The 27126-nt window shown below is 44.4% G+C and overlaps 1 protein-coding gene and 1 long non-coding RNA gene across 2 annotated transcripts in view; one reads left to right on the forward strand and one right to left on the reverse strand.

Moving 5' to 3' along the window:
- LOC109496023 overlaps positions 1-25353 on the reverse strand; it is a 64985-nt gene extending 39632 nt beyond the window's left edge. Inside the window, exons 1-2 of the long non-coding RNA XR_006592579.1 lie at positions 25012-25353; positions 24743-24842 (exon numbers count right to left, since the gene is read on the reverse strand). This is a non-coding gene — a long non-coding RNA (uncharacterized LOC109496023). The remainder of the gene's footprint in view (positions 1-24742; positions 24843-25011) is intronic.
- VXN (vexin) lies at positions 179-22725 on the forward strand. The gene is made up of 6 exons (XM_003999858.5): positions 179-441; positions 4623-4678; positions 12390-12540; positions 16475-16536; positions 19502-19593; positions 20293-22725. The coding sequence occupies exons 1-6, from the start codon at positions 375-377 to the stop codon at positions 20474-20476; spliced, it is 612 nt and encodes a 203-aa protein (XP_003999907.1). The 5' UTR covers positions 179-374; the 3' UTR covers positions 20477-22725.
- Positions 25354-27126: the final 1773 nt, after the last annotated feature.

Genomic DNA, 27126 nt, shown 5'->3' on the forward strand with positions numbered 1-27126 from the left:
CCAAGCTTGGCGTTAACCAAGTCGGCAATTTCACTTCATCATTACTTCACAAAAGACTTCCAAAATCACTGCGGCAGACAGGCAAAATAAAAATGTTAAATACATCCTGGCTGGGAGGGGACTGAAGCCTCCACACTCAATCAAAGGTTTACAATAATAGGATTCATAAAAAAAAAAAAAAAAAAAAAAAGACAGATGGGATTAGAAAATGTTGCAGTGAAGACTCTGGAATGAGATGAGATCACAGCACCAGCCTGTCTTTTGTGGACCTGCACAATGATCCCCGAGCCAGACTGGATTAGGAAACCTCGCGACTAGGGGTTCAGAGAGAGGCTTCCGGTTCCCGGCACTTTGGGGGAGAGAAGGCTGAAACGATGCATCAGATTTACAGCTGCAGTGATGAAAATATAGAAGTTTTCACCACCGTGATCCCTTCCAAGGGTGAGTAAAATTGCCCTTGACTGTTTCCTTAGCGGCACCTTATGCCGGAGGGTAAGGACAATCACGTGCTGTTTTACTATGGTTTTCCTCGGGTCTCTCAGAGGGTTTGATGGGCTCTCTGTTTTGATGGTATTGTTGTTGTTTAAAATAAGGTACATGGATAGACATTAATCATTGAGAAACAATTGATCAAGGGGGTGGGGTGGGAATGAGGGCGGTTAAATACTCCCAGTTTCACTTAATTGAACACTGGCAACCCAATACGCCACGGAATGAAAGTAACAGCAAGCCATTGTTTTAGGAAAGAGAGAGGAAAACAAAATTCCCAGGGCAGCCAGAGAGATTCTTTCATGTTCTCCAATGAGCAAGTGGATTTTGAAATGAGAACCAGCTGGCTCAAAAGTATGATTCCGAGCTATGCTGTGAAATGTGAGGGGAAATACTCCCAGCACTGGCCTAAAGTCTAACAAAGTGGTCAAATAGTGCCCTGACCCAGGGCTGGCCTCTAACACAGATCCCAGGGCCATGCTCCCAAACTTCACCTCGAGCTAGCACTGCCAAAAAGTGTGACTCTGTAAGCCCTTGTGCTCCAGGGTGAATGGTGTCAAGTCCCAGGAAGGGCTTTGTGTTCGAGCTCAGAGGACAGCAGGTGTCTGGTTACTGGACAGTTCCCCCGTCCATCCCCTCCAAAGCTCAGCCCTCTCTCCTGCTCCCTCTGTCCCTCCCTGCAGCCCCTGCCTTGCTGGGAGAGCCTGGGACTCTGGCTTAGCCCTGGTTTCATTGTCAGACTTGAATGAAGGGGGCTGGATGTTTGCTGGTGTTGTGACCCCCTGTTCAAACAATTCTTTTCTTCTTCCCGTGTCAGCCACTGACAGGGCCACTGCTCAGGGGGGGAAGGGAGAGACTCAGCCTGGTCACAAAGAGACAGCCAGCAGAACATAAATAAAGCTTTTGACATCTATTGCCACATACAGAGAGAGAAAAAAGAGCTAGGAGTCTGCCCACGTGCAGGAGTTGGAACTCTAGAGACTCTGAAAAGTACCTGAAAGTCAAAGCCTACCCTCTGACCCGGCAGTTGCACTGCTGGATACTTTTTTATCATGGACGTTCACAGTGGCATTGATTCTAGGAGAGCAAAACTGAAAATAAATGTCCTTGAGGAGAAGAGGGGTAAAATGTGGTATCATCATACTATGGAATATTCCACAGTTGTCAACAGGGATGAACTAGATCTATGTGTATACACAGATCTCAAAAGCATAATGTTGAGTGAAAAAAAAAAGCAGGCTGAAAAATTTTATATGTATGATAACAGTTACTACATCTGGAAATAAAAAACAACACTATACATTATTTATGGATATATATCCAGAGAAAGTATGAAAACATAGGCTGGAAAGATGCAGATAAAATTAGTGATCTTATTAGCCCGGGGGAGGGACGGAAGCAGAATTGGGGGAGAGTAGAAAGGGAATCTAAACTTGCCTAATTTTTTTATTTCTTTTACACGAAAAAACAAATTGGAAGCAAATATGAAAATGTTAAAATGTCAATTTTCTGTAATTTTTTCCCATTTAACAATTTTTAAAGGGAGAAAAAAAATCAAAGCCCAATGGCCCTTTTTAATTAAAAACTTATTCAACAATTCAAGAGCAATGTCACACTTCACCTGACTAAAATAATTTAAAATATGGCCTCTGATCCCATTTGCTTAGCATAGTGGTCAAGAGACAACTGCCACTTCCGCACTGTGTGACCCTGGTCAGGCTACTTCACCTTTCTGGGTCTGAGTTTCCACTTTTGTAAAAGGGAGAGCTAGAATTTATCTCCCAGGGTTATTATGGAGGGAAAACTGAAATACAGATAAAATATATAATGCATCTAAAACAGCATGTAGTAAGCACCATTAAATATATCACTTACAAAATGATTTCTATTTTCATTCCATATTTAGAGCAATGAATATTCAGTCAAAGACAAATGTTTAATCCTATATTCCTTTCTTGCCATTTTCATTCATGGCCATCTCCGGGTAATAAACCAAATATTCATTAGTATTCATGGACATGTCACTGCTCAGGAAGTTCTCTAGAAAAGGAGTATTTGCAGTTTTACATTGAACCATAAATGGAAGAAGTTCACCTCTTTTATTTGTTTTTATTTTTTGCCTCATCTTGCCTTCTCCAAAGCTATCAAGCAGAGGGCTTTCAGTGAGAGAAGACTGTGCTAGGTCTTCTTAAGTCACTGCTTATAAGAGAGATTGGTAACTCTTCATTATGTCCCCACATTCTTTAACAGCAGAAATAGAAGTTGGCTTAATTTTATCTAACAAGTGTTACAGTCCTCCCTGGTATGCCCTTTTCCAAATGCTATCGTTTAGCATGACTAAAATGATCAAAACAGTTTCTGAGCACAGCTTCAGCAGCATGGGCAGTGTGGCCAATGGTTAAAAGTATAGGGCCTTGTTCCACAATCAGCTGTGCGGCCCCTAACCTTCAGTATCCACACCAATAAAACGTAGTTAATAAAGAATACCTAGCTCACAGAGTTGCTAGAAGAGTGAATGAGATAAGGCAAATTAGCCATCAGCTGGTAAAGCTCAATGCGAGCTATTATTACATTTATGTTATTGTATTATATCCTCCTGTCCAGCACACACATACATACATATGTTGGGTTCAGCTTAAAGGCATGGGATCAAGTCTATGACTGAGAATAAGTGTGGATTTTTACTTTCTGGAGAGAAAGAACCTTACTTGAAGGGAAAGATTTCATAGACAAAATTCACAGTAAATACCAAAGATAAAAGCTGTGGTTTTACCAAGAAGTTATACCAGAAGTTATTTCCTGAGCAACACACTAAATTGGGTTTAATTCTAGGGTGAATAATACCACAGCATTCAAAATAATTCTTCTGAGGATAAACAGCAATGGGGAGGCATTCGTGAGGGGAGTCAGGGGACAGTAGGAAGAAATGGAGAAAACTCCAGAAAGAGAAATCCTGAAGGAATGCTAACTTAGAAGTTATCACCTATTCTTTCTACCTGCCTTCAGTTCGCAGAGATAGAAGAAAGAAAATCGTAAAAACCACTAATTCCTGAGAACTTTCTCTTTGCCGGGCACTGGACCAAGGGCGTTATAAAAATTAGTTTATTTAATACCTGTCACAGCCCTCTGAGATGGTTGCTATTAATTACCCTGTCTTACAGATGAGGAGAGTAAGGTGTGGAAAGGATGGGTAATTTGCCCAAGTAACGTTACTGGCAAAGGGTCCTGTTCCAATTCATCCTCACGTGAAAGGAATCGGGAACCCTGGCTATAAACCAGCACACCGTACTCCAGGTTTCATGGCTGTAGGTGCTCTGCAGAAAATACCACCAGCCAGCACTCCTCTGATCACTTATCTGGTAGGTGACAAGAAGTCATCTCAGTTCTAGGCAGGGCAGTGACATGGAAGATTTCAGTTCCAAGTATATCATTTTAGCAGCAATATGGAAAACAGATGTCTGAGTATCTCCATTTCAACAAAGTACACACCTTTTCCCACCAACTAACATGTTTTAATGGTTGATTTTTTAAGCTTTTTACTGTAGTGATAAAACATACATAATATAAAATTTACCATTTAGCCATTTATAAGTATACAGTTCTGTGGCACAAAGTACATTCACATTGTTGTGCAGCCATCACCACTATCCATTTCCAGAACTCTTCATCATCCCTGTTAAATAACAACCCACATTCCTTTCTTCCCCCAACCCCTTTGTAACCTCTATTCTACTTTCTGTCTCTGAATTTAACTACTTTAGGTATCTCACATAAATGGACTCATACAATATTTGTCCTTTTGTGTCTGGCTTATTTCACTTAGCTTAATGTTTTTAAGGTTCATCCATGTTACAGTATGTATCAGAATTTTACTTCTTTTTAAGGCTGAATAATATTCCATTGTATGTATATACCACATTCTGTTTACCCATTCATCTGTTAGTGGACATTTGGGCTGTTTCCACCTTTTGGCTATTGTGAGTAATGCTGCTATGAATTTTAGTAACACCTAAAATTGTAATCACACCCCATTCTCCCCACTTGCCCCTCCCCACTCTAGGTGCAAACCCTCTCTGAGGCTACATCAGCCTCACCAGTGTTCTCTAAAACTATCCCTTTCTCTCTCTTTGCAGTGTCCAGTCCAGCCAGAAGAAGAGTCAAAAGTTCTCAACACCTTTTGACCAAGAATGTAAGGAAAACTTCAGTTTTCATCCCTTTTGTTGGTTTTCAGTTCAAAAGCAGCATATAGCTTCTTCATTCCCTCTGCCCTGCTCTCAATAACCATGAAGTTTTTCTCTATCGCATACTGCTGTTCTGTATTTCTTGTCCTCCACTTCACCAAAATGATTGACAAATGTCAACTAGGCAGCAAACAGCCCCGTATTGGACTCCACCACCCCAATTCTGCCATTTTCCCCAGACACATAGAGTAAATCTTACTCTCTTAAAAAATTGTTGTTCTTATTTAAAGAGAGTCCAAGATGTGAGTATAGCATCCCTGACCTAAGTGTTCTTCTATTGTTGGCAATTGGCTATGTTCCATTGTTTCACTATTATAAATAGCAGTGCAATTAATTTGTAGTAAATATTATTCTTTTGGATTAATTCCTTGGTGAATTAACAAGTAAAAGGATAAGAATAGTTTCATTTATCCATCCATCCATCCCATATTTGCATTCCTACTATATGTAAGAGACACTGCTAGATGTGGAGAATAGTGATTTTTTTTAAAAAATGGTTTCTGCTTTCAGTTTTGTCACATATTACCAGGAATTCTGAATGGCTGCCAGGCTTCCAGCAATGCTTTTCCATTTGCCTCCAACCTCACTAACATCAACTTTCATTTTTTTGTATTATCTTTTGCTATTCTAATAAGCATATACATTACCTTAAAATTAGTTTACATGTCATTAAAGCCAAATGGTACTGTAAATTTCTCATTTTACTTACAGATTTCTTTATACAAAAATTGTCAATACATCTTTGTACTTTCATTGAAAAGGTTGAACTGCTGATTGTTTCCCCTCAGTTATGCTGGAGTTTCTATTTCTATCACAATTTTTCATAGAACACCATTTTGATCTTCTAAGTATCTCAATTTTTTAAAGCCTCTTCTCCATTAAAAAGAATTTGGGGAGGGGCACCTGGGTGGCTCAGTTGGTTGAGTGTCCGACTTCGGCTCTGGTTATGATCTCACAGTTTGTGAGTTTGAGCCCCACATCGGGCTCACTGCTGTCAGTGCAGAGTCTGCTTCATATCCTCTGACCCCCTCTCTTTCTGCCCCTGCTCATGCTTTCTCTCTCAAAAATGAACATTAAAAAAAAAAAAAAAGAATTTAAGTGTCCTGGGAATGAGACGGGGTTTTAGTCATTGTTTTATAAACATTACTTTTTTAATTCCCAAAGTAATATGTGCCCATTATAAAATTTCAAATAATATGAACATATAAAGTATAATATCAGAAAATTCTAAAAAGCTGTAGAACAGAACAGTTAGGTATACAGACTTTGAGTCAAACTGCCTGGGCTTAAATTCCAGTCCTATCCATTTCTAGCTAGGTAACCTTGAGCAAGTTGCCCACCATACTGGACTCAATTTGAATGCTAAAGAGCATTCAAATGGGAATAATAGGAGCACACATCTCAAGAACCATTGGAAGGAGCAAATGACTTAATACATGTAAAGTGCTTAGCCCAGAACCTGTGACACATTAAGCATTCAATTAATATTGGCACTTTCGTTTTAAACTTTTTTTTTAATGTTTATTTATTTATTTAGAGAGAGAGAAAGGGCATGAGTGGGGAAGGGGCAGAGAGAGAGAGAGGGAGGGAGAGAATTCCAAGCAGTCTCCATGCTGCGAGCACAGAGCCCAACTCAGGGCTTGATGTCAAGAACCTCAAGATCATGACCTGAGCCGAAATCAAGTGTCAGACATTTAACCGACTGAGCTACCCAAGGACCCCAGAGTTGGCACTTTTTAAGTGAAAATTTCCCATATACTAGCATATCATTATTGTGCTTCATTGCTCAATAACATACTGTTGTGCAATTTGCTTTTTTCACTAAACAATAAATCTTGAATATCTTTACGTGCCAATTAATACATATAGATTTACCTCTTCCTTATGAAGACTGCATACCATACCATTATATGAATGTACTGTATAGTTTTCTACCCAAATCAAATCTGAAGTCTTCTAGATTATTTAACCAAATTACCAACAAATGGTAATTTTTCTCTCTACTAAAACAATGCCACAAGCAATATCTTTGAACATATCTTTCATGCTCTTATGCAAATATTTTTGAGGATAAATTCATAGATATGAAACCACTGGGTCATCATATCAACGCACTGTACTCCTTAAACTTACATAATGTTATATATCAATTATATCCAATTTTAAATAAGAAAATGCTAAAAGGATATGAACATTGAAGAAAATGTATAGTCATTGCCAAATTCTTAGCAACTGTTTTCAAGTACTCTTACCAGAATACCCAAGTCAATACTGTATGTCACAATGTTTTTAATCTTTGACAATCTGATAGGTGAAAATATCTTGTTTTAATTTGCATTTCTTTAATTATTCATATCATTCTTCACATTTTCAGGGATTTGAATATTTTTTCTCTATAGATTCCTAATTCGTGTCTTCTGCCCATTTTTCTGTTGTACATCTTTCTAAAATGACTTTTAAGAATATTTTATATATTAAGAAAGAAAAGGACTTTTAAAATTTTTTAGTTTTTTTTTATTTTATTTTTGAGAGAGAGAGACAGAGAGACAGAGCCCAAGTGGGGAAGGGGCAGAGAGGGAGACACAGATTCTGAAGCAGGCTCCTGGCTCTGAGCTGTCAGCACAGAGCCTGATGCAGGGCTCAAACTCACAAACCACGAGATCATAACCTGAGCCAAAGTCTGATGCTAACCAACTGAGCCACCCAGGTGCTCCAAAAAAGGGCTTTTAATGGATGGAAAATTTCTTTGTGGTAGGGCAAGAGATTCTTACCTTTTTCCTGGTCCTTGAAAACTTAAGCCCACAGTCTCAAAGAAAAATGCTCCTGACTTTCAAGGAGTAGTGAATGTTACCAAAAATGGAAAGGGAAATCGTTGTCTGCAGGTAATTTAGAATTTAAGAAAAGTTTCACAACACACTTTTCGCTCAAGGGGCATCTGGATTTGAAGGAGACACAAATCATTCAAGAATCAGAGCAGATCTCTTGGGAATTGGGAATCTTTGGTTCTCAACCAAGTTCTTGCTTTGAATTTCTATGTCCCTGTCTGAATCACTCCTAATACCAATACCTACTGGCTTTATAATGATAGAACAGTATTTACAAAAGCTTTTAAAATGGAAACTAAATCATTATGCTTTCCAATAGTTAAGATTTAGAACTAAATAAAGGAGACAACTCTCAGTAGTGATGATGAAGCCACACAGGCCTAAGATACACAAAAGAACCAAAACATGGGGCACAGTCTCCTGGAATATCCAATTGACTTCAACGGGGCACTGTAGAACCAGGCTCTCAGGTTTCTTGGGAGTGGAAATTTTTGAGAAAGACTGTTATGTTTATGGTTTACGACTTTCCCTCTCCAAAATATTTTTACTCAGAGAAAAAAATGACTCAAGTATATGAATACATATTAAAATTTGCTTTCGATTAAAAAAATAAAATCGGAAGCTAGGGTCTTGTTTTCAACTATGCAACCTTCTGGGTGAGACAACTTAATAAGACCCTCTGGCCTTTGATCTCTTCTCTAAATTTCTCACTTCCCCTAACAGCCTGACTCATCCTTTGCTTGCAAAACTTAGCCTAGCTGTACAGAACATTCAAATTAGAAAAGACAAGAAAGGTTTTAGTCTACCTAAGATGAGGAAAGTGAGTCCTAAAGAACTGTCGGATTTTTTGTTTCTTCATCCAACTGGCTCTTGGCTTCCCTTTGAGTTCCCAAGAAAAACAGTATTTTGCAACTGCTCAAACCTACCAATGTCTATGACTTTCTTTGTCCTGAAATTCTTATTTGTATCTATTCCCACTCCTTGGGCTACCATGTGGAGTCAGGTTCCTTCCTTTACAAATATCTCTCCTCTCTAAGCCATCCTTAGTGCCACAGCATCACTAAGGTATGGTCAGTTAGGCCTCCCAGTACAATGGAGCCACTGCCACTGATTGCCAGCCCCAGGATAATGAGCAGCATAAGTACCACCACCAGGAAAGATGGAGAAATAAAATGTGTAAATGTCACATTCTTCCCAGATTTCAACCTTGCCGGGGAGAAATTGGTCTAGAAATCTACTGATTTTTCAAAATGCACTGAGCAATCAATTGTACTTGAAATTTCTTATCTGGATGTAGGCATTTCTACAGGTTTTACAAAAAGCACTCACTTAGAAGTCATGAAATCATGGCTCTCATCCTTGGCTCTGCCCCTTATAGCTCTGTGACTTTGAAGACACATGACCTCTCTTGGCCTCAGCCTCCCTATGTATAAAATTAGGGAGTTGGCTAGAACATTGCTATGGATCCCATCAGCCCTAAATCATGATGATTCTCCATCACTTAGGTCTCACCTATCTTTCCAACGCCCCACCAGCCCCCTAGACTTCAAACAGAAGTGTGAATCAAGGATGTCAGTAGATGGAATCCTGAGGCTTCGGTATTAGCCCATGCCTTCTGTTCTTCCAATCTCTGACCCAAGACCAGCAGGGGATCATCAGCATACTGCACTAGTACATTCCCCTACTTTCAGAAGGCAGTTTGCTAACTAGGAAAGGAAAATCCAGCATTTAACCTGGTCTCCCCCTTCCCTCTCCTCATTCCCCTGTCTTACCCCTGTACTCAGGGTGCTAAAGAGCCTGCTCTCAGATCATTTTTTTCTAAGACCAGCAGCAATAGCAAGTTCAAACTGTGCCCTACAGACCAGAAAATAACCCAGGCTTTCAGAAGGCCACAGCCATCCATTCAGCTGTCCATTCCCTGATATGGGCCCAATGTACTCCTCTGGAGCCCTCTTAGAGCTGAACACCTCTCTCTTTCCTTTCCTGCCATTGGCATCCTTTGGGGACTGTAGAAGATACCCAGAAGAGGCACTTGGCCCTAAGTCATGACCTGGGAAGTAACCAACCTCATCCCCATCCCCAGGAAACCTCCTGCATCCAGCAGAGGGCTGAGCAGCTAATGCCTCTATCCTTCCCAGTTCTCTTCTTCCACCCCAGTTCTCTTCTTCCAACCCACAGTGCAGAGAAGGGACTGCGGAGGTGGTTTCTTGTTCCTGAAAGGGAACATTTCCCTTTCAGAGGAGGAAATGTTGGGTTTCCCCCATGGACTCCTCAGGCTCTCATTACCTGCCTTACTTTCTCCTTGTACAAAGTAGATCTGAAAACATACCAGTTTTCACTCCTCCTCACTTAGAAGAATGCTGACAGAATGAAAATAAAACCAGAAATACCACTGACAGCTGAGAGCCCTGTGTCAGTAATGAGGTTCAGGTCTGTCCTGTTCAACCTGGAGGTTCATGTTCCAGAGGAAGGCCTTTAGGCCAAAGATTACGTGTCCAGGGGAATGGAGCCCTGAACAACCATTAATCCAGAAATTTCCAGTATTCTGGGGCAACATCATGGCTAAGTACAGTGCCAAGGGTAAGGAAGGTAAGGGGAGAGCAGAGGGGACTGTTAGTACAGGGTGGTCAGTGCTGGACACCCACTGCTGTGCTTCACAGTCCCCAGTGAGCTGGTGCAAGGTGGATCCATGCTGCCCCCAGCTCAATGGAAACACCGCCTTCTAATCATACTGCAATTTATAAACGTATCAAATCAACACATTGTATACCTTAGGTACAATGGGAGGAAAAAGGAATAAATATTTGAAGTTATCGGGGAAGGGGGGGTGGAGGGACCACCTTCTGCAGTGCCCAGAGGAGAAAAAGGACTAATCCTACATGCTCCTCAATTATCAGCTTTCTCCAAAGGCACAGAATGAATGAGTCTGGGCCCTAAAATGGGTTTGAGAAGAGTTAATTTCCTAATCCAGATAAGACCAAATTTGGGATATATTAATTTTCTAAGCAAAGGACTATTTGTGGTAAACTGAAGCAAAGAGTGACAGCTTCTCCCATTTTACTCTTTGGGAGATATGAACTGCTCTCTGATTCTGTAGATAAATATGTGGCACAAAGAGACAGCACAAGCCATGCTAATAGAATCTCTACAAATGACAGGCATTTACCATGCCCCAATACAGCAAGGACACACAAGAATATCGATCTCCTTTTCATATAACCACAAGGTGTCAAAAGTCAGGTGTGAACTCCAGTCTGCACGACCCCAAATGGAGTTCCCTTCTTCATCACTGACAATCTGAGAGGAGAAAACAAACAAAAAACAAAACAAAGAACTTTGTTTTCAGTTGCATTTAATTATTATTCAACACCTTTTCATGTTTAGCATTTGTATTTCTATGGTCAATTGCCAGCTCATGTTTTTTGCCCCATTTTTCTTCCTCTTTATTGATTTGTAAGAGTTCTACATACATGGGATAATTGCTCCTCATATGTAACAAATGTTGTATTGAGCCATATTCAATTCTAGTGTTTGTTGTTTTGTTTTGAACATGTATCTTTATCTGTCTGGTATTTACTTTAGTATGAGAAGTGTGAACACAGATTCATTTCCTCCAGTGACCTGACATTTATTCTAACACTATTTATTAAAAATCCAATTTTTCTCCACTAAATTGAATTATAACCCTATTAAAATATTTATAAATTTAGTCTTATTTGCTTCAGCATCCTCCAAAAGCAGCACAGTTGTTCTGTATGGACAACTGAGGGGGATCTATCACAGGTCAGACTACGGGGCTGAGGTGGGTCCACCTAATTCACAGATGCCCCCAGTGCCCAGGATCTGGCACAGAACATGGCCTCACAGGATATTTGCTGAAGGAGCAAGAGAATGAGTGTATGCTAACCTCAGAGAAGCCATGGTGTACTACTGGAGATAACTAACCAGCTTCAAAGAAGTGAAGAAATTCAGAATGAATGACCCCAATGTCCTAGATATGTATAATACTATGCAGGGTATGAGCCAAGAACTGCTAAGGTTCCCTTCATCACTCCTGGTATTACGATAAAATACAGTATTATTTGTCTCAACTTTTTACATTTAATTTATTCCAGTGATTTAAGTATGTTTGTTATAACTTTTAAGGCCCATTTTGGTGGGTCCTGATGAAAGGGGTGTTTCTTTTTAATGTACTTCCCAAGATAACTATTCAGCAGGTGATCATTACTGAAAACACCTTAGCTCCTAGCATTCTGTCTGGCTTTCTGGAGTTTCCACTTAGTGAAGCACACACAGTGGAACTTCATCTCCCAGCTCCACCTGACACAGGCGTTCTGCAAGGAGGGGAAACGCGAGCAGGGGGGCTGTGCCTGCTCCGTCTGGCCAGCAGCTTCTTTCTTTTTAAAACCTCAGAATCAGATGGGCTCCGAGTCCTCTCCCTAGCTCTTCCCTCTGCTAGAGCATTCAGAAAACTGTTCTCTGTGTGAACAAGGGTGTCTGCCTAGCTCAAAGACTGGAAGACCCTGATTTCCAGAACTGTTCTCATTTCAAATAGCCTGTTCTGTTACCAAACCAGGTGATGGCTCAGGCTGCTGACTGTGAAGGGCTGCTGGTGAGGAACCCCCAGAACCTTCATTTTCCTACACCATGGCACCATTTGGCATGCTGAAATTGAATAAAACAGTTGACTGTTGGAGGCCAGTTTACCCAAGTTCTCTCACTGCTGGTAGCATTCGCTGGAGTAAGGAATACTCCAGTAATTCACTGTTGGCACAAAGTGCATCTGAAGATCGGAGGAGAGGAACAAGCTGACTGTCCTTCCTCCTCCCGGCAGGTGGTGATCGAGTCAGACCTCTACACTCCGAGGCCCCTGGAGCTGCTGCCACATCGCAGCGACCGCCGCGACGGCGAGGGCCGCAGGTCGGGCAGGCTCCACGGTGCTCGGCAGCAGGGACCCCACCTTGCCAAGGCCCCAGCCAGACCCGGTATGTGCGTCCTGGATCGAGTCCCTAGAATCTCCCTGGGGGGCAACGACGCGCTTAGACCAGCAGCCACAGTGTCTGTGGCCTGGCTTGCATTTTGTCCAATAACCTCACGATCCTCCCTGGCGTCCTCCATCACGCCAGGTGAGCGCAGCACCTGTGGCGTGGGGCGTGCGCTTCCCCCGCCCCCGCCTCCCCCGCCCCCGCCGCCGGGGCTGGCGCGTTATGTTCCTGCTCTGAATGCACCCGCTCTCGGGCCCCACCTACAGCTGCAACACAAAACACCTTCTACCTGAAAAACACTCCTGGCTGTGTGTAATGAGCAAATGCTTTCATCTACCATCTTGCTCCACAGGAAGTCCTGCTGGATTCAAGAGGAGATGAAAATCATTATGTTTTGGGGACAGAAAACCAGTGTAGACATGACTCATGAAGAAACAGAAGCTTACATTATTTTACAGGCTGTGTGTGTAAATTATACAATCCTTCATAAACTGCCATCTTAAGATCTCAGAATTGTAAATGTGAATGACTTAGGGCTATTTCAACAATCTCTAAAAAGAATTTAGGGACAAATTTGTTTTGGAAACCGGAAACATTGTAAGTCTTAACCTTAAGCACTATTTTGAAAAATGGCTTCCACCCCAAGCAGTTAAACAGGATTCTGCATCTAGCCCACTGAAGTCTGTGATGGTATTTCACCTTCAATCGCTGGTTTAAGTTATTTATGTTATGTCCACAGCCTAAACTAATTCATAATTTAACTCCAAAAATACACAAAAGAAAGTCTGGGATGTCCTTCTCAAGTGTCAGCAATTTTATATAAGAACTGAAATAATACATCACGGAATATGTATCTTTATCCATCCATCTACTCTCTCCATAGATGCTGGACTGGATCTCTAAGATTTCTTTGATCACTAACACCCTGATCCTGTTTTTATTATCCTACATATAATAACACATAAATCAAGCCATATTCTCTAGCTAAGTGATTACATATACACATATGTAGAGTGAAAGCATTAGGAAAACCACAATCTGCCTTGCAAATTAAGAGGAGATAAATTTTTCTCTGTGTCTATATATAGGAGGGTGGGTGGGTGCATGTGTGTGTAGAAAGAGAAAAAGAGAATGTCTTCGCTCCAAAATCATAAAATGAATTTACAGCCATGCTTCTCGAATTTTAATGCGCAAAAGAATCACCTGGGAATCTTGTTTTCATGCAGATTTCAATTCACTGGGACTTAGCAGGGCCCCAGATTTCTAAGAAGCTTCCCCATGATGTTGATGACGTTGGTCTGAAGACAATATATTGATTAGCAAGGATTTAGAGATGGTCTAATGGGTGGTTCTTGAAGTGGGGTCTCCAGAGCAGCAGAATCACCTGGGAACTTGCTGTAAATGCATATTTTAGATCCCACCTAAGACTTACTGAAATCAAATTCTGGGCTACAACCCAATAATCTCTGATTTAACAAGCCTCCCAAGTGATTCTAAAGCACACTGAAGGTAGAGAACCACTGATCTGCAACCACCCCATGCCCATTTACAGAAAAGGAAACTGAAACCATAGAAACTGTTTGACTCAAAGTCACACTGCTTATTAGCAATAGAACTGAGAGTAAATCTTAGGTCTTCTAATTTCCTAGCTAATGCCTCTATACCCCCCTCATTTCCACCCCTAGAGAACAATGTCTTCCCAACTGTCTAGTTTTAGGGGCCACTTTCCTTCCTTTTTAAGCAGCCTGTGGAAGCTTAACTGCCCAAGTCAGTCTTTTATTCTGAAAGAAAACAGTAAGTAATGAAATGGAGAGAATCTGCCCAACATGTGACAGTCAGCTCATGCAGGGAATGTGCTAGTCAGGTTTAAAAAAAAAAAAAAAAAAAGATCGAGCTGGGCATGGATTCAATTCCTTCAGCTCCCCCAATCTGATAGACTCCAGAGGGGGTTGGGGGAGACAGCAGGTTTCTGAGTCAAAGCCAGACCCAGTGCTTTCCACGGGAAAGACTTGGTATTGGCCTTGGGCAATGAGTCTCCCATCCTCCCATCAAAAGGATGTGTGTCTCCAGGAATCTCAGATCTGGGGGCATGCTTCTTTTCTGAGCTACAGGAGAAGGTTCCTGGATGACATAGACTTCTCACATGGGAGAAAGATTCTCTGAGGACCTCGGAAATTGCAGGAACTCTGAAGGAAGACGCCTTCACCATGAGGCCCTGAGCAGGTGAACCTCAAGTGCCTGGAATAGGGACACCCACCTCCTAGGCCCAAGAGAGTTGGCTGTCTCTGGAATGTCTCTACTAGGATGTCCTCAGGCACCTGAGAATCAACTTGTTTAAATGGAATGCATCCTCCTCCTTCAAACCGCTCTTCCTTCCTCAAGTAGGATATTTTCCTTAACATCCCCTTTGTCCTCCCCATCCCTACTCCACCCCCTATGCCACATACTAAATACTGACAATGTCAATTCCTGGATGTCTCATCTCTCCCTCTTGGTACCTACCTCAGGTTACCTGGACTCAGACCCCTTCATCTCTGGTGCCTAGCACCTCACCGTGGCCCTCAGCCACCAGTCCCTCTCCCTAGACAAGGCTACCAAAGGGGTCCTTTTAAGCAGAAAAATCTGCCTCTGCCATCCTTCTGCTTCAGTGTCCTTCCCATCCCCACTGCCCTGCAGACCATGCCCAAGGCCCCCCAGAACCCCCCTCTGCTGACCTCTCCAGGGCCACCTCCTGTGACACTCCTGTCCCTGCCTGTCCATACAAGCAGCAACCCTGAGCTGTGGGGTGATTCTGTGACTACTTCCTTATATTCAGTTTCCTGGTCCTTCCCTGACCCTGGATTGCCCTCCCTGTCTCTACCTGGCAAACACCTCCCAGAGTCCCTCAGTCAAGCTTCCCCAGCCCTGCAAGACCCCCAAAGCAGTCTGCCATTCCCTAGGTCATCCTCACCCGGCTTCCTCTAATTGTTATGTATCTCCAAAGCCTCCATTTCCTCATCTAGAAAGTGGGGACCATTATGATATCTACCTGACGGGGTTATATGGTAAGGATTAAATGAGACAATGTTTATGTGTTTTACACTCTGCACAGTGCCTGACACAGTAAATACTCAAAAATATGAGCTGCTGTTATGCCAGAGCACTGTACGTTATGATGTAATCTTGGGAGTCTTGTAACTTCATTTTATTGGCATTGAAATGTTTTCTTCCTTGGGTTGGGGAGTGTTTTATCTCTATCCGCTATAGTGTGAAGAATGGGGCTTGTTCTGGAATGTCTGCCCAAGGAGAGAATTCTATTGAAAGGCAACTTTCCCCCACCTGTTATTGGCTACCTCAGCTCAACAACTTGATTCTCAGAAGCTGCAGACGTCAGGGTAGAGATTATTCAGAAGTAGGTTGGGCTCAGGAATAAAGGCCTAGCAAGAAGGTTCTCATGTGTCTTCCATAGCCAATGGCTCAGAACTCTGATAAACTCCAACCCCCCCACACTCTGAAGCAGTGCTTCCCAACACAGGCAGGACGTCACTGCTCATTTCCACAGAGGGGCATCCAGGATCAGCAGGCTGAATAGATCCCAGCTGTAAAGACTTAACTCCTGATAACCTCTTGTGATGTTGCACCCTAGGAGGGAAGGACAAGCTAAGGGCACATTCTCTGAGTACCTACTGCACACACAGTATCAAATGCTTCCACACATGTGATCTCATTAGACCTTAGTTTCAGCACCCCCTGGAAGAGTGCCAGGGGTGCAGATTACCCACTCAACAGTTGCCCCACTGCCTGACCCTACTGCCTGATTTTGCTGCTTGGTACGAAGGTTTTTAGAAATTCCCAGCTTGTGATCAGTTAGCTAATGAAATCATCGACACAGAACTAGGGGGGAAGTAGAACACAGAGTTCCACTGACTAATGCCTCCTCTGTTCATCCTTGCAGTGGGGATTTCAGAACCCAAATCATCAAATCTGTGTGGGAATCGAGCATATGGAAAGTCTTTGGTGAGTAAAATAAGCCTGGTTAGTTCTATCTGGTGTGCTTCAAACTTCTTGCCCTGCCCTTGGTTCCAGGCCTGAAGATGGTCAGAAGAGCTTCCCTGAGGGTTCTTTGCTCCCCAAGTCTATCATCTTATAGCACACCACTGGATGTTGCTCTCTTTCTTGCCAGAAATTCAGCTTTTAGGCAAACAGAAGATATTACCTAGTGGACATCTCAAACATGGTGGGGAAAGGCGTGGTTTCTGTGGTAGGCACATGCCAGGTGGAAATGCCTGACAGATTCCCAGGGGCAGCTGCAGGGGTAATGAGATGTAAGGGTCTTGAACATTGTGAAAATACAAAACACCAGCCATCTTAGGTCAGGACAACTCTGGAGGACATCTGCTCCATGTGAGGTTTTCTGGAAGCAGACTCAGATGTGGGGTATGGGGTATGAGATGTACATTAGGGGTCAATATGTGTGATAGAAGGGAAGTAGGATTGAGCACAGTCAACTGCTAAACTACCATGCACACCTGATACCTGCTGGTAGGAGCTCCAGGGCAAGTGTTACCCATCCAGATTGTCCTGAGTTGGGCCCAACTGGCCAAGCCTTTGTTTCCTCCTTGCTTTGTTATGGTATGTGGGCTGCCCCATGGAGTGTGGGTCAGGGTCAGCAGGGAGGGCATCCCCTGGAGTGAGAGTTCCTCTGCATCCTAGGCCCACCCAAAGGAGCTGAGAGCCATTTGCTGCCTGCCCCCTAGCAGCTGGGCAGCTTGTCTTTCCCTGAAGGGAGATCAGGTGGTGCATGTCCAGATCTAGCACAGAAGACATCTACATTGTCTTCTGGGCATGAATGTGGGTACCCTGCGTTAGCACAGTAGGAGTGGAATTCTGGCTACAGGTGAGGTCAGCTCAGGCATCCTGGGCTGTGTGAGCATCAGCTCTCCAGATTGATAGATCATTCCATGTGAGGACCAGAAAAGATCCTGGAGATTGTGTGGGCCAGCCCCCTCGTCCTTAAGGAACAAAGTGGGCAGTGAGCACTTCATTCCCAGTCTGAGGAGAAAAATCTAATCTAAATACCTCACTTAGGTCATCCCTGTACTAGGAAAACCCTACAAAGGGTAGGGATGGGACAAGCTGTTTCATCAGGAGCCCCCTGCCCCCACCTAGTACCTAGGAGAAACTGAAGATGGCTGAGCTACTACCACAGAATGCAGACTGTCAGGCTGCAACAGTTCTAACAGCTGCCCACAGCTCAGCCCAGAAAAGACTAAGGTTAAGGGGTAGAGGATGGCTCACAGTCTTGGATTACCTGCCCCCAGACTCTGGGCTGCAGTCAGACAGTACCCTTGGCAGAGAGGTAACTGCATTTGAGAGGCCAGAATGAATTGAGACGGGATAGGGTAGTAATGGGGACACAGTTTCAAAGGAGGAGGGCAATACTAATGCAGAGAACAAGGAGGCAGGCCAGCATGACTGACCCTTTCCTCTGAGCCTGAGACAGTGCTGCTGGGGTCATGCAGCTCTTAGGAGGCCCCTTATCCCAGGGTGGGTGAAAGACTGATTCAGAGCTTGCACAGCTAAATCTGATTCAATGCTGCCATGCACTGGAGGAGGACTAAGGACAGTGGAAGAGGAGGGATGTATGTATGTATGTTCCCAGGGCTGGGCTGTTGGCCTGATGGGGAGGAGAGCTCCTGAGAGGCCACAAGGTGGCACAGTAACTCTGCCCACACATTTGGCCAGCTCAGGAGAGAAAGGGACTGTGAAATCATGATGTCCTTGACCTGGAATTTCCCAGCAATTCCAGGAATGTGGTGACCCTGAGCTTTCAATGGGGCTGGGGTGAAGGAACAAAGCATAGTGTATACCCATTGACTGAGCAAACTCTGGAGTTAGCCCTGGTTAGGCCCTCAGTTACTTTTCAATTCAATCCATGTTTCTTGAGCACTCACCACCTTCTTAATCCCACCAAAGGGATTAAGTCCCAGACCCTGACACACACCATGCCACGTTTCTGGGAATCAGGAGACTAGACAAGCACATGACACAAGAAGAGAACGGTAGAAAGACAGAATTGGTAAAAAAAAAAAAAAAAAAAAAAACCAACAACAACAAAGACAGAATTGGTGAAATGCCAAAACATGTCACATAAGTACTCAGAGCTGCGAGGACACGGGACACAAGGGCAGAGAGAAACCATCTTGGGCCACCAGCCTGAGGAAAGACTTCCTGGAAAAAGTGGCCTTGAAGGACAGGCAGAGATGAGGCTCAATCCAGAGAGCAAGGAAAAGCTAAGGGAAGATGCAGAGCTGTGCATGAGCACGAGGACAGACAGGACCAGCCCTTCTGGGACCAGAGCTGTCACAGTACCCACAGGCATCCCAGAAGCTGGAGCCACATAGATGAGGTGGAGCCCAGTTTTGAGGAGCCTGGAAGTGTGGGCTGCAGAGCTGGCCTAGGTCTGGCCTGCAGCGGGGAGGCCCTGCAAATCCAGCGGGGCTGGGATAAGTGGTGGGTCTGGTTGGAAGCAAGGAGGTCCCGGGTGACAGGATCTGAAGGCTGCAGCAGAGGAAATGGAGAGAATGGCACTGATGTAGGCAGTCTTTCAAAGCAAGAATCTGCAGGATTTGACAACAAAGTGGACACAGGCAACAGGAACATGAGGGGGGACAGGTTCTCAGGTAAGAACTCTCTCAAGTTCTCTGGGTCAGTGGTTCTCAAAGTGGGGTTCTGGGACTAGGAGCACCTAGGAACCTGCTACAAATGCAGATTCTCAGGCCCATATCAGACCTGCTGAATCAGAAACTGGGGTAGGCCCAGCACTGTGTTAACAAGCCCCACAGAGGAGATTTGATGCTTGGCAAAGTGTGAGGACCATTGTCCTAGGTGGTGGATCAATTTAGTCAACTGGCTCCAGTCAGTGCCAGAGTTGGGACCATGGCCACAGCCTCATATTCCCTTCCCCTTCCACACAACCCAGATTCCTCCGGTGGCCCGGATCTCCGTGAAAGCCCCAGCCACGCTAGAGGCGACAGCCACAGGCTCAGAGAACGGAGCTGTTCTGACAAGAGGGTAAGTGCTGTCTCCCCGCCTGCTGCCTGCAGGGCTCCCCACACAGTCCTGGTCCTGTCACAGAACAGTAACAGGTGGCCTGGTTTACAGACTCTCAAGATGCTAAAACAAAATCCATGCCAGCTTTAAATTACCTTTTAATGAGGGCAATAATCCTGGGTCTCTGCAGTGTCTTCTCAACTGTTTCCCTAGGATTAAGCTGAAGTGTTTTTGATGGTTTCCACTTCATTAACACCACTCTGTAGACTTAGAGAAGTGTCATTTGGGAGGGTTTTTTGGTTAATTAGATAAATGTAATTACAGGTCATATTCAGAGCCTGCTGGTAGGCACACTGGTCTCAGAAATGCTTCATAAATAAGGTTAAGGGCTCCTGCCCAAAGGTAAAGAGGTACGTGAGAAAAGTTTCTAATCAAGTTTATAACCCCCACGATTTAACTGATCCAGAACCAGCAGCTAGAATAGCAGGAGCGGATAATCCCCCCACCAGGAACTCCCTCACTGCCTTCAGTGTTGCATTAAGATGGCAAGCATGTATGCAAAACTCAAGTCAACATGTACATTTATGCCCCTGCCACTATCCTCCATACTGCACATAGCGGAAAAGTGATGAATGGGGTCTACTCCTTGAGGGAAAAAATTAAAAGTCTGGCTCTGTGAAATGACTGTCCTCCTTACCCACCCCTGGCTTTTCTCTTTAGATCCAGACATCTCAAGAAGATGACTGAAGAGTATCCAACCCTTCCCCAGGGGGCAGAAGCCTCCTTACCGCTGACAGGAAGTGCTTCCTGCGGTGTCCCTAGCATCCTCCGGAAAATGTGGACAAGGCACAAGAAGAAGTCTGAATATGTGGGAGCTACTAACAGCGCCTTTGAGGCTGACTAAAGGTGACCCTCCCTAGGTGCCCTGCGTTGGCCAAAGTTCACCGTACAAGGGAAGAAAACTTCCAGATGGGAACTGAGACACACTCACCTCTGCTAGTAGCTGGTCCAAACACATCACCGCCCCTTACTAACCGATAGCCCCGGCTTAGGATACAGGCAAGGAACTTCCCTCGAAGGCAAAAGAAAAGTGTGCCTTCTTAGAATTGATAAAGCCATCGGTCTGAAAGTGGCTTTGGGAGGTCATGGAGTTTATATACCTATCTTTAAGCAAACCACACCACAATCAAACTTTCTCGACCCATTTTAAAGACCTCCAAGGAAGGAAGCAGGCAATTCCTCAGTCTTCCTTGTGAGTTGTTCTAATGTGTGTGATTTCTGGTATAAATATAAGAGCTTGATGTTTGAGGCACTTGTGAACACAGTGGTTCTTACTATTCCTCTTATCACATTTATTTCATCTTGACAAAGTACAATTTTTAATGACAAAGCACTATATATTTACTTCTACTTCTAATATCCATTTGACAGTATTGTCAAGATTGATATTGATCATTTGGCATGATTGCATGAATTCTCTATTCTTTTACATGCAGTTTTTCTATCGAAAAACATGATTAAAAATTAAATGTTGAATGCTAATGTTTTCTGAAGTGGCATAGTCTAGTGAAATTAATAATACCTTGCATTGGTATAATGATTTTAACTTTTAAAAGTGCTTTCCCATCCAATATCTCTTATCTTCACAAAATCCCTGTTAAAGAAAGCACAATTATTCCCAATCTACAGATGGGGAAGCCAAGGCCTTATGAAGTTATGTGACTGGATATAGTTAGTGGTATTAGATACTAGGTCCTTAAGTCCACCAGACTCCTTGCTTTGCTTACTCTAGTAACTGAGGAAGGTTTTGAGGGACAGACGTATGTCTCTGGGGGCAATGTTTGAAAGGAAAATTTTGATAAAGTTGGAAAAAGGGACTTAAATGAAACACATTATGTAGTAGGTTGAACTAGAAGAAATTGCCATTTCTATAGGTCAAAAATAAATTGATCATTTATTTCATATGGTTCAACCTAATATATAATATTGTGCTTTCCCTCTCTTAATGGAAATGTCATCAATCCCATCTTTAATATCAATAGACTTACAATGATAATGTGATAATGACAGCTCTCATTTGTTAAATGCCTACCATGCACGAGACGTGACACTGAGCACTTTACATACATCCTCCCTATCTTTCTAACAACTCTAAGTTAGATGGCCTTATCTATCTACTGGATGACAGTTTAAAGCAGTTACATGATTAGTCTGAAGGTGCCTGACCCATATGGGTGTCAGGCATCAGTGCCTGTGCTTGTATCCCTTTACACAGAATAGTTCAGAACACAGAGAAGGATCATGGTTAGCAAACAATTTTCATCTCAAAGGCTAAACACAGATGATGGGCAGAGGCTGCCTAGAGTGCTGTGTGGGGAGGAGTCTGAGATGAAAGAGTGTGGTGGTCCATTAGAAATGCCTGCCTGTGGAGGGCATTAGTTGCACATGTCCTAAATATCTGTCATCTGTAGCGTCAACTCTACCCCCAAAAGGCTTGTTTTCTAATTCAGAAGCTTCAATTAATCCAACCCATTTAACAAAATCAGACACTCCATGATGAAATTTAAGTCCAAGACTGGGCTGGAAATTGTCAGGTCTTGGTACAATGAAGAATTTGGCTGCATTACCAGTCTCAGACTCAATGGTTATTCATAGGCTACTGCTCTGTGGCCACATGTTGCCTTTTGCTGAGTTACCTGTTTCCATGTCTCCAGGTCAACTGTAAGGAGGCATGGAGGAATAAAAGGCCTGGGCTTCTGGTCTTTCACCTTGCTGATCCCTGCCCTTCAGCCATTGTTTTAGACTCTCAGCACCCAATCCTCACGTTGGAACATGACTTGAATATTTGGGCATTGAGTTCTCTTTCAGTGAGGGCCTAGTCTCAATGGACTAATAGTCTTGCACAGTATAGATAATGGGGGGGGGGAGGGGTGGTGATTTATGCTGGACCTATCAGAGTATCTATTCTACTATTTATTTTAACTTATTTAATTTATAGCTGATGTTCTCTATTTGTATGTGGCACCTGGAGATTTCTGTAGGATCTAACTTATAAGGAACTAACTTATTTTTAATTTAAATATTTCACGATTAAGTGTTTGCCTGGCATAAAACATCCTAACTGACCAGTTCAAATAAAAATAAAGTATGCTTTGTTTGTGACCTCAATAAACCACCACAAGAGTATGAGGCTCCCTCATAGACTGAGAAGCTTTCACCAAGGGAAAGAATTATGAATCTGGACCTCACTGCTCCTTTACCTAAATGAAAAGGATTGTGAGAAAGAATCCAGAATGTTCTTTCCATCCTAAGGCAGTGTCTGGTTTTGATATTACAGGCCCTGCCCAACGGTCAACACTAGGGCCATTTCTGACAGGGCTTGGCCTGGCATGACCCATCCTCTCTGGGCTCACCCTCCTCCCTGATCTTGAGCCCTCAGTCCCACCACAATGTCCAGGGGGGGCCAGTGGCCATCCCAGCCTGCTGGTCTCTCTCTCCCCTGAGGCGAGGGAAGAAGAGCCTTTCTCCTCTGTGCCCACCTCACGTTCAGCCTCGCTGGAGACTGCCCCGTGACTCACGTTGCAGCCACTTGCAGGACGCTGAGGCCAGCTGCAGACTGCTGTCCAGGATGACGGAGCCCGAGCCTTCCTGTGCCAGAGGCAACAGGGTTTCCAGGACATTTAGGGTAATAAAATCGCCTCTGTTAGGACCAAGTCCAGTCAAATATTTCAGTTCTTACTTGTGTGCTCTCTGGAAGTCCCCCCACCCCTCCCAATACTTGGGTTGCCTTCAGAGCAGGCAGATGGGCAGTGGGCAGGCAGAGCAGCAGCAGCCAGAGCCCAATTTTAAAAGGAATCATGTGATGTGTTGTCTCTGACTCTAAATTGGCAGAGACCTAGGGACAAGCAAGGAAAAACACACGAAGATACCTCGCCTAAGGATTCTAATTCTTAGGAATTGCATGTAGTTTTTAATATAAGAAATGTCAGCCTCTGTTGAGAGGCTGGTGGTGAATGCATTGCCAAAGTGCAGAGGAAGAAAAACTTCATTTTGCAGACAGGCCATGTGCCTAGAAACAAAGTTTTTTATTTTGGGGGTTTTTTAGTCACTTTGGACCTGGCACAAGACTCACACCTATTAATATCCTTTGTTGGGAGGGAGCATGTAGTTTGGGGAAAGGCCATGTGCTATCAAGGGAGTGGCAGCAAAAGAAACCTGACATGGGACTTGTTCACTGACAGGACCCATGTCAACCTGGTTCCTAGCCCCTAGTCAGGATCTGTGGGGAAACCAAGTAGATAGACTCATAGCATTTCACATCATAAGTCCTTCCCACACCCCTGGTGCTCCTAGAGACCTCATAAATCTTGAGTCCTGGGCAGAGCCACTGGAGCACAGGTTGTCATGAGGCTAAACTCTCCTCCCAGGGGGGCAAGCAGCCAGGCCTTTACCTGATACCCTAAGAAGCATATGTGCTTTTCCAGGAAGAATGGGGAGGGGAGGAGGAATCTGGACCCCATCTAGCCCCCGAAATAGCAGGGCTGGGGGGTGGTACCTAGAATTCTGGGCAAGTGCTGATCAGCATTTCAGACTCCATCCACAGAGGAGCAAATTGAGTTTCCTAATCTTTGACAACCTAGGCCCCAGCAATTCTTCAAAGAGAGGCCCTACTCCAACATGAACCAGGTTTTTGCTCGCATCACAATCCACAGAGCTCAGGATTCTACGCAGCTTAGCAATTGCAGGGAGTGGGGGAGGGGGTGGGGGTGGGCATCAGGAGTTAATCAGCAGCCCCTGATGAACAAGACACAGCTATTTCTAAAATCAAATGCCACACCTAATGCTCCAAATGTGATCACATTCTCTGGGTGACAATCTTCCCATATAGGGCAAGAAGCAAAGCCAACAATGTCTCCCATGTCTGCCCACCTCCACCCCCCTTCATCTTCCCAGCCAGCATCAAAACACACACACACACACACACACACACACACACACACACACACCCTTTTCTTTCTGTTGTTTCCCCACAATCTGCTCCTTGACATCTGGGGTTAGAGCCCGTGTGGTGCCCTCTGCCAGCCCAGGGCTCCCATCTCCTCTGTCTCACAAAGAGCCTCCCATCTTGGATACCCCATGCTCTAAACTTACCCAACTGCCAGAAACTCACCAGCTGTGAGAGCTTGAGAAGCTGTTGAACCTCATGGATATCGTTTCCTCAGTCTTTGAAAAGAAAATGTAGTATCTTCCTCCAAATATCCTAGAAAAGACTAAACAAGACAACTGGCATCAATATACAAAGGCGCCCCCAAGCATGGTGGTACAAGTGTGGAAATATCAGAGCGCTTCCCCACTAGCTGGCAATGGCCAATGCCCAGAGCTCCCCAAGGCGCCACACTTGCCCTGGTTGCCCAGCCCCCTCCTGGGATTCTTGCAGACCTTCCCCATGGATCAGCAGCTGAGGTGGTGCCTGGTGCTACGGAGGGGGTGACAAGAGGCTTCAACACCCACTCCGTGCTCTAGCCGCTGTTTGTTCTCGCTAGTTGTCTGCTCAGGCTATGCCAGTCGCTAAAAACTTATACTTTCTCTTGGAGACTAATAACCTTAAAAATAAAACTTCTGGTTCTTTAACCAGCAAAAATGCACTTATTAAGGAATAGCAGAGAACTACAAACTGGGACGCGGAAGCTATGCGAACACCACAAGCAAGTTTAGGGAACAAAGGAAAGGACCGCTCTTTTATAGAAGGCGGCTGTTATAAACAGCAAGCCTATTGGAATAAACTGGGAGTTTGAAGTATAGTGGCTTCTCATTGGCTGAGTTGTCACTGTCCCTCATTGGCTGGGCTGTTACCGAGGGGAGAAGAAAGCTTTCCTTCCTCCTGCTGTTGTAGTGAAGTGGTATCCACAAGCAAAGTCCACCTTTTCCTATTGAATTTGCAATTGAAGTGAAGTGGAAGGGTGTGAGAGCCTCCCCTCCTGAACCTCCTGACTCCATTTTAGTGACGCTTTCTTTAATTCATTTTCACAAGACTGTGGGTTTGAATATGCTTTTCTTGTAAGTTGAGGCATAAACTACATAATTGTAAGGTAAGCTAAGGCCTGGAGCAATAGCCCTTTAAACTGTAGTCAATCATTTATGCCTTAGGAGAGTGAAGGAAGGGAGAAGAGGTTTTCTTAGGAACCTGGAGGTAAGGTGAAAGGAATGGGTGAAGTGCTGAGGAAGGAGTGAACATCTAGAAAGGGACCCTCATGGGGGAACAAATTCAGGCTACTTCCTCTACTTTGTCTATAGTCCTGCTTATCCCCCACCAGCATTTTAAATACCTTGGATCCAAAGTGCAGTGCTCCCCAGAAGCAAACTTCCTCCATCAAGAAGAAAAGAAATGGCCACCACAGGTGGTCCTGCAGTGTCTCATTTGCCAGTGCCCTATATCCTGGACACACCTGGACAGGTAGAGTGGTAGGGATGAACACCAGACTCAAGACAGGAAGCCTGGTTCTTAAGACTCAACTCCACACTGACTTGCAGTGTGCCTGTGTGCATGGGTGTCTTGATCAAGCTGCCTGAGTTTCTTTGAGCCTCCATTGTTGCTCATCTGTGAAACATAGATTAAATTACCTGCCCGGTGGACCTCACAGGCTGATGAAAGACCAGAAGAGAGCTGGTGCATAAAAAGGCTTTATAAATTGTGAATTGCTCTTCTAACATATGGTGTTATGCTAATCCACTCCATTCAGAAAGAAACAGAGCTGGGAGTGAGAAGTGACTCAGGAAGCTCAAGACAGGAATGAGGGCTGAAGAGCTAGTCAGCAACCTAAAATAGAATCATGTTCAGAGCCTGGGGCCAGACTGCGGGACCAGGCCCACCAGCAGCTGGCAGCCAGGAGCTCCAGGCTGGCAGGGGCCCAGGCTACCTGCTCCTTTGACATGGCCTGTGGGGCCAGTGCTTGCAGCCCGGTGGCTGTGCCTCGGCCAGGTCAGTGCAGGCCAACGGCCATCGGCTCACAGGCAGGAAGTGAAGGGCAGTGACAACTCGGGTGACTTCACTGTGAATTCAAACGGCTTTCCCTCTCTAGATATCCCCTTGCTGCCAAATGCTGCCCTGGCCTCTTGCCCGTATTCCCTACCAGCGAAATTAGCCTGCAAATGAAACCTACAAAGTACATTGGCCCAGGGGACCACAGGCCCTGCCCACATGCTCCCGCTCCAGGAAGGAAGCTGGCCCCTGCCCATCCTGCCCCAACCATGTTCCAGCCCTTTTGTTCCAAGGCAGGTAACAGACACCTGTACCCACAGGACTAAAGACTGAAGACCTACTGAGGGATTGGGGTCTGGAGGCAAGCTGGCCTGCTTGGATGTAACTAGGCAGGGATTTGATGTTTCACAAACAAACACTGCTCCCAGGCATTCCTGCTGCTGGCTCAGGCCAAGGAAAGCAAGGTAATAACTCAAGGAACAGTGACCTCATCAGGAAAGCAGGCTCCCCAGTGTCTCACACACACCCCACATCCCCAAACAACCCAGGAGACTGTTTGTCATGAAAAGTCCCAG

The sequence above is a fragment of the Felis catus genome, chromosome F2, assembly GCF_018350175.1.
Source record: "Felis catus isolate Fca126 chromosome F2, F.catus_Fca126_mat1.0, whole genome shotgun sequence".
Taxonomy (NCBI): Eukaryota; Metazoa; Chordata; class Mammalia; order Carnivora; family Felidae; genus Felis; species Felis catus.

Bases quoted from the DNA above. Each gene is read 5' to 3' on its own strand.
- VXN (XM_003999858.5), top strand. From the start codon at position 375: ATGCATCAGATTTACAGCTGCAGTGATGAAAATATAGAAGTTTTCACC. The intron at 442-4,622 runs GTGAGTAAAATT...CTCTCTTTGCAG, and splicing joins CACCGTGATCCCTTCCAAGG to TGTCCAGTCCAGCCAGAAGA. The intron at 4,679-12,389 runs GTAAGGAAAACT...TCCTCCCGGCAG, and splicing joins AACACCTTTTGACCAAGAAT to GTGGTGATCGAGTCAGACCT.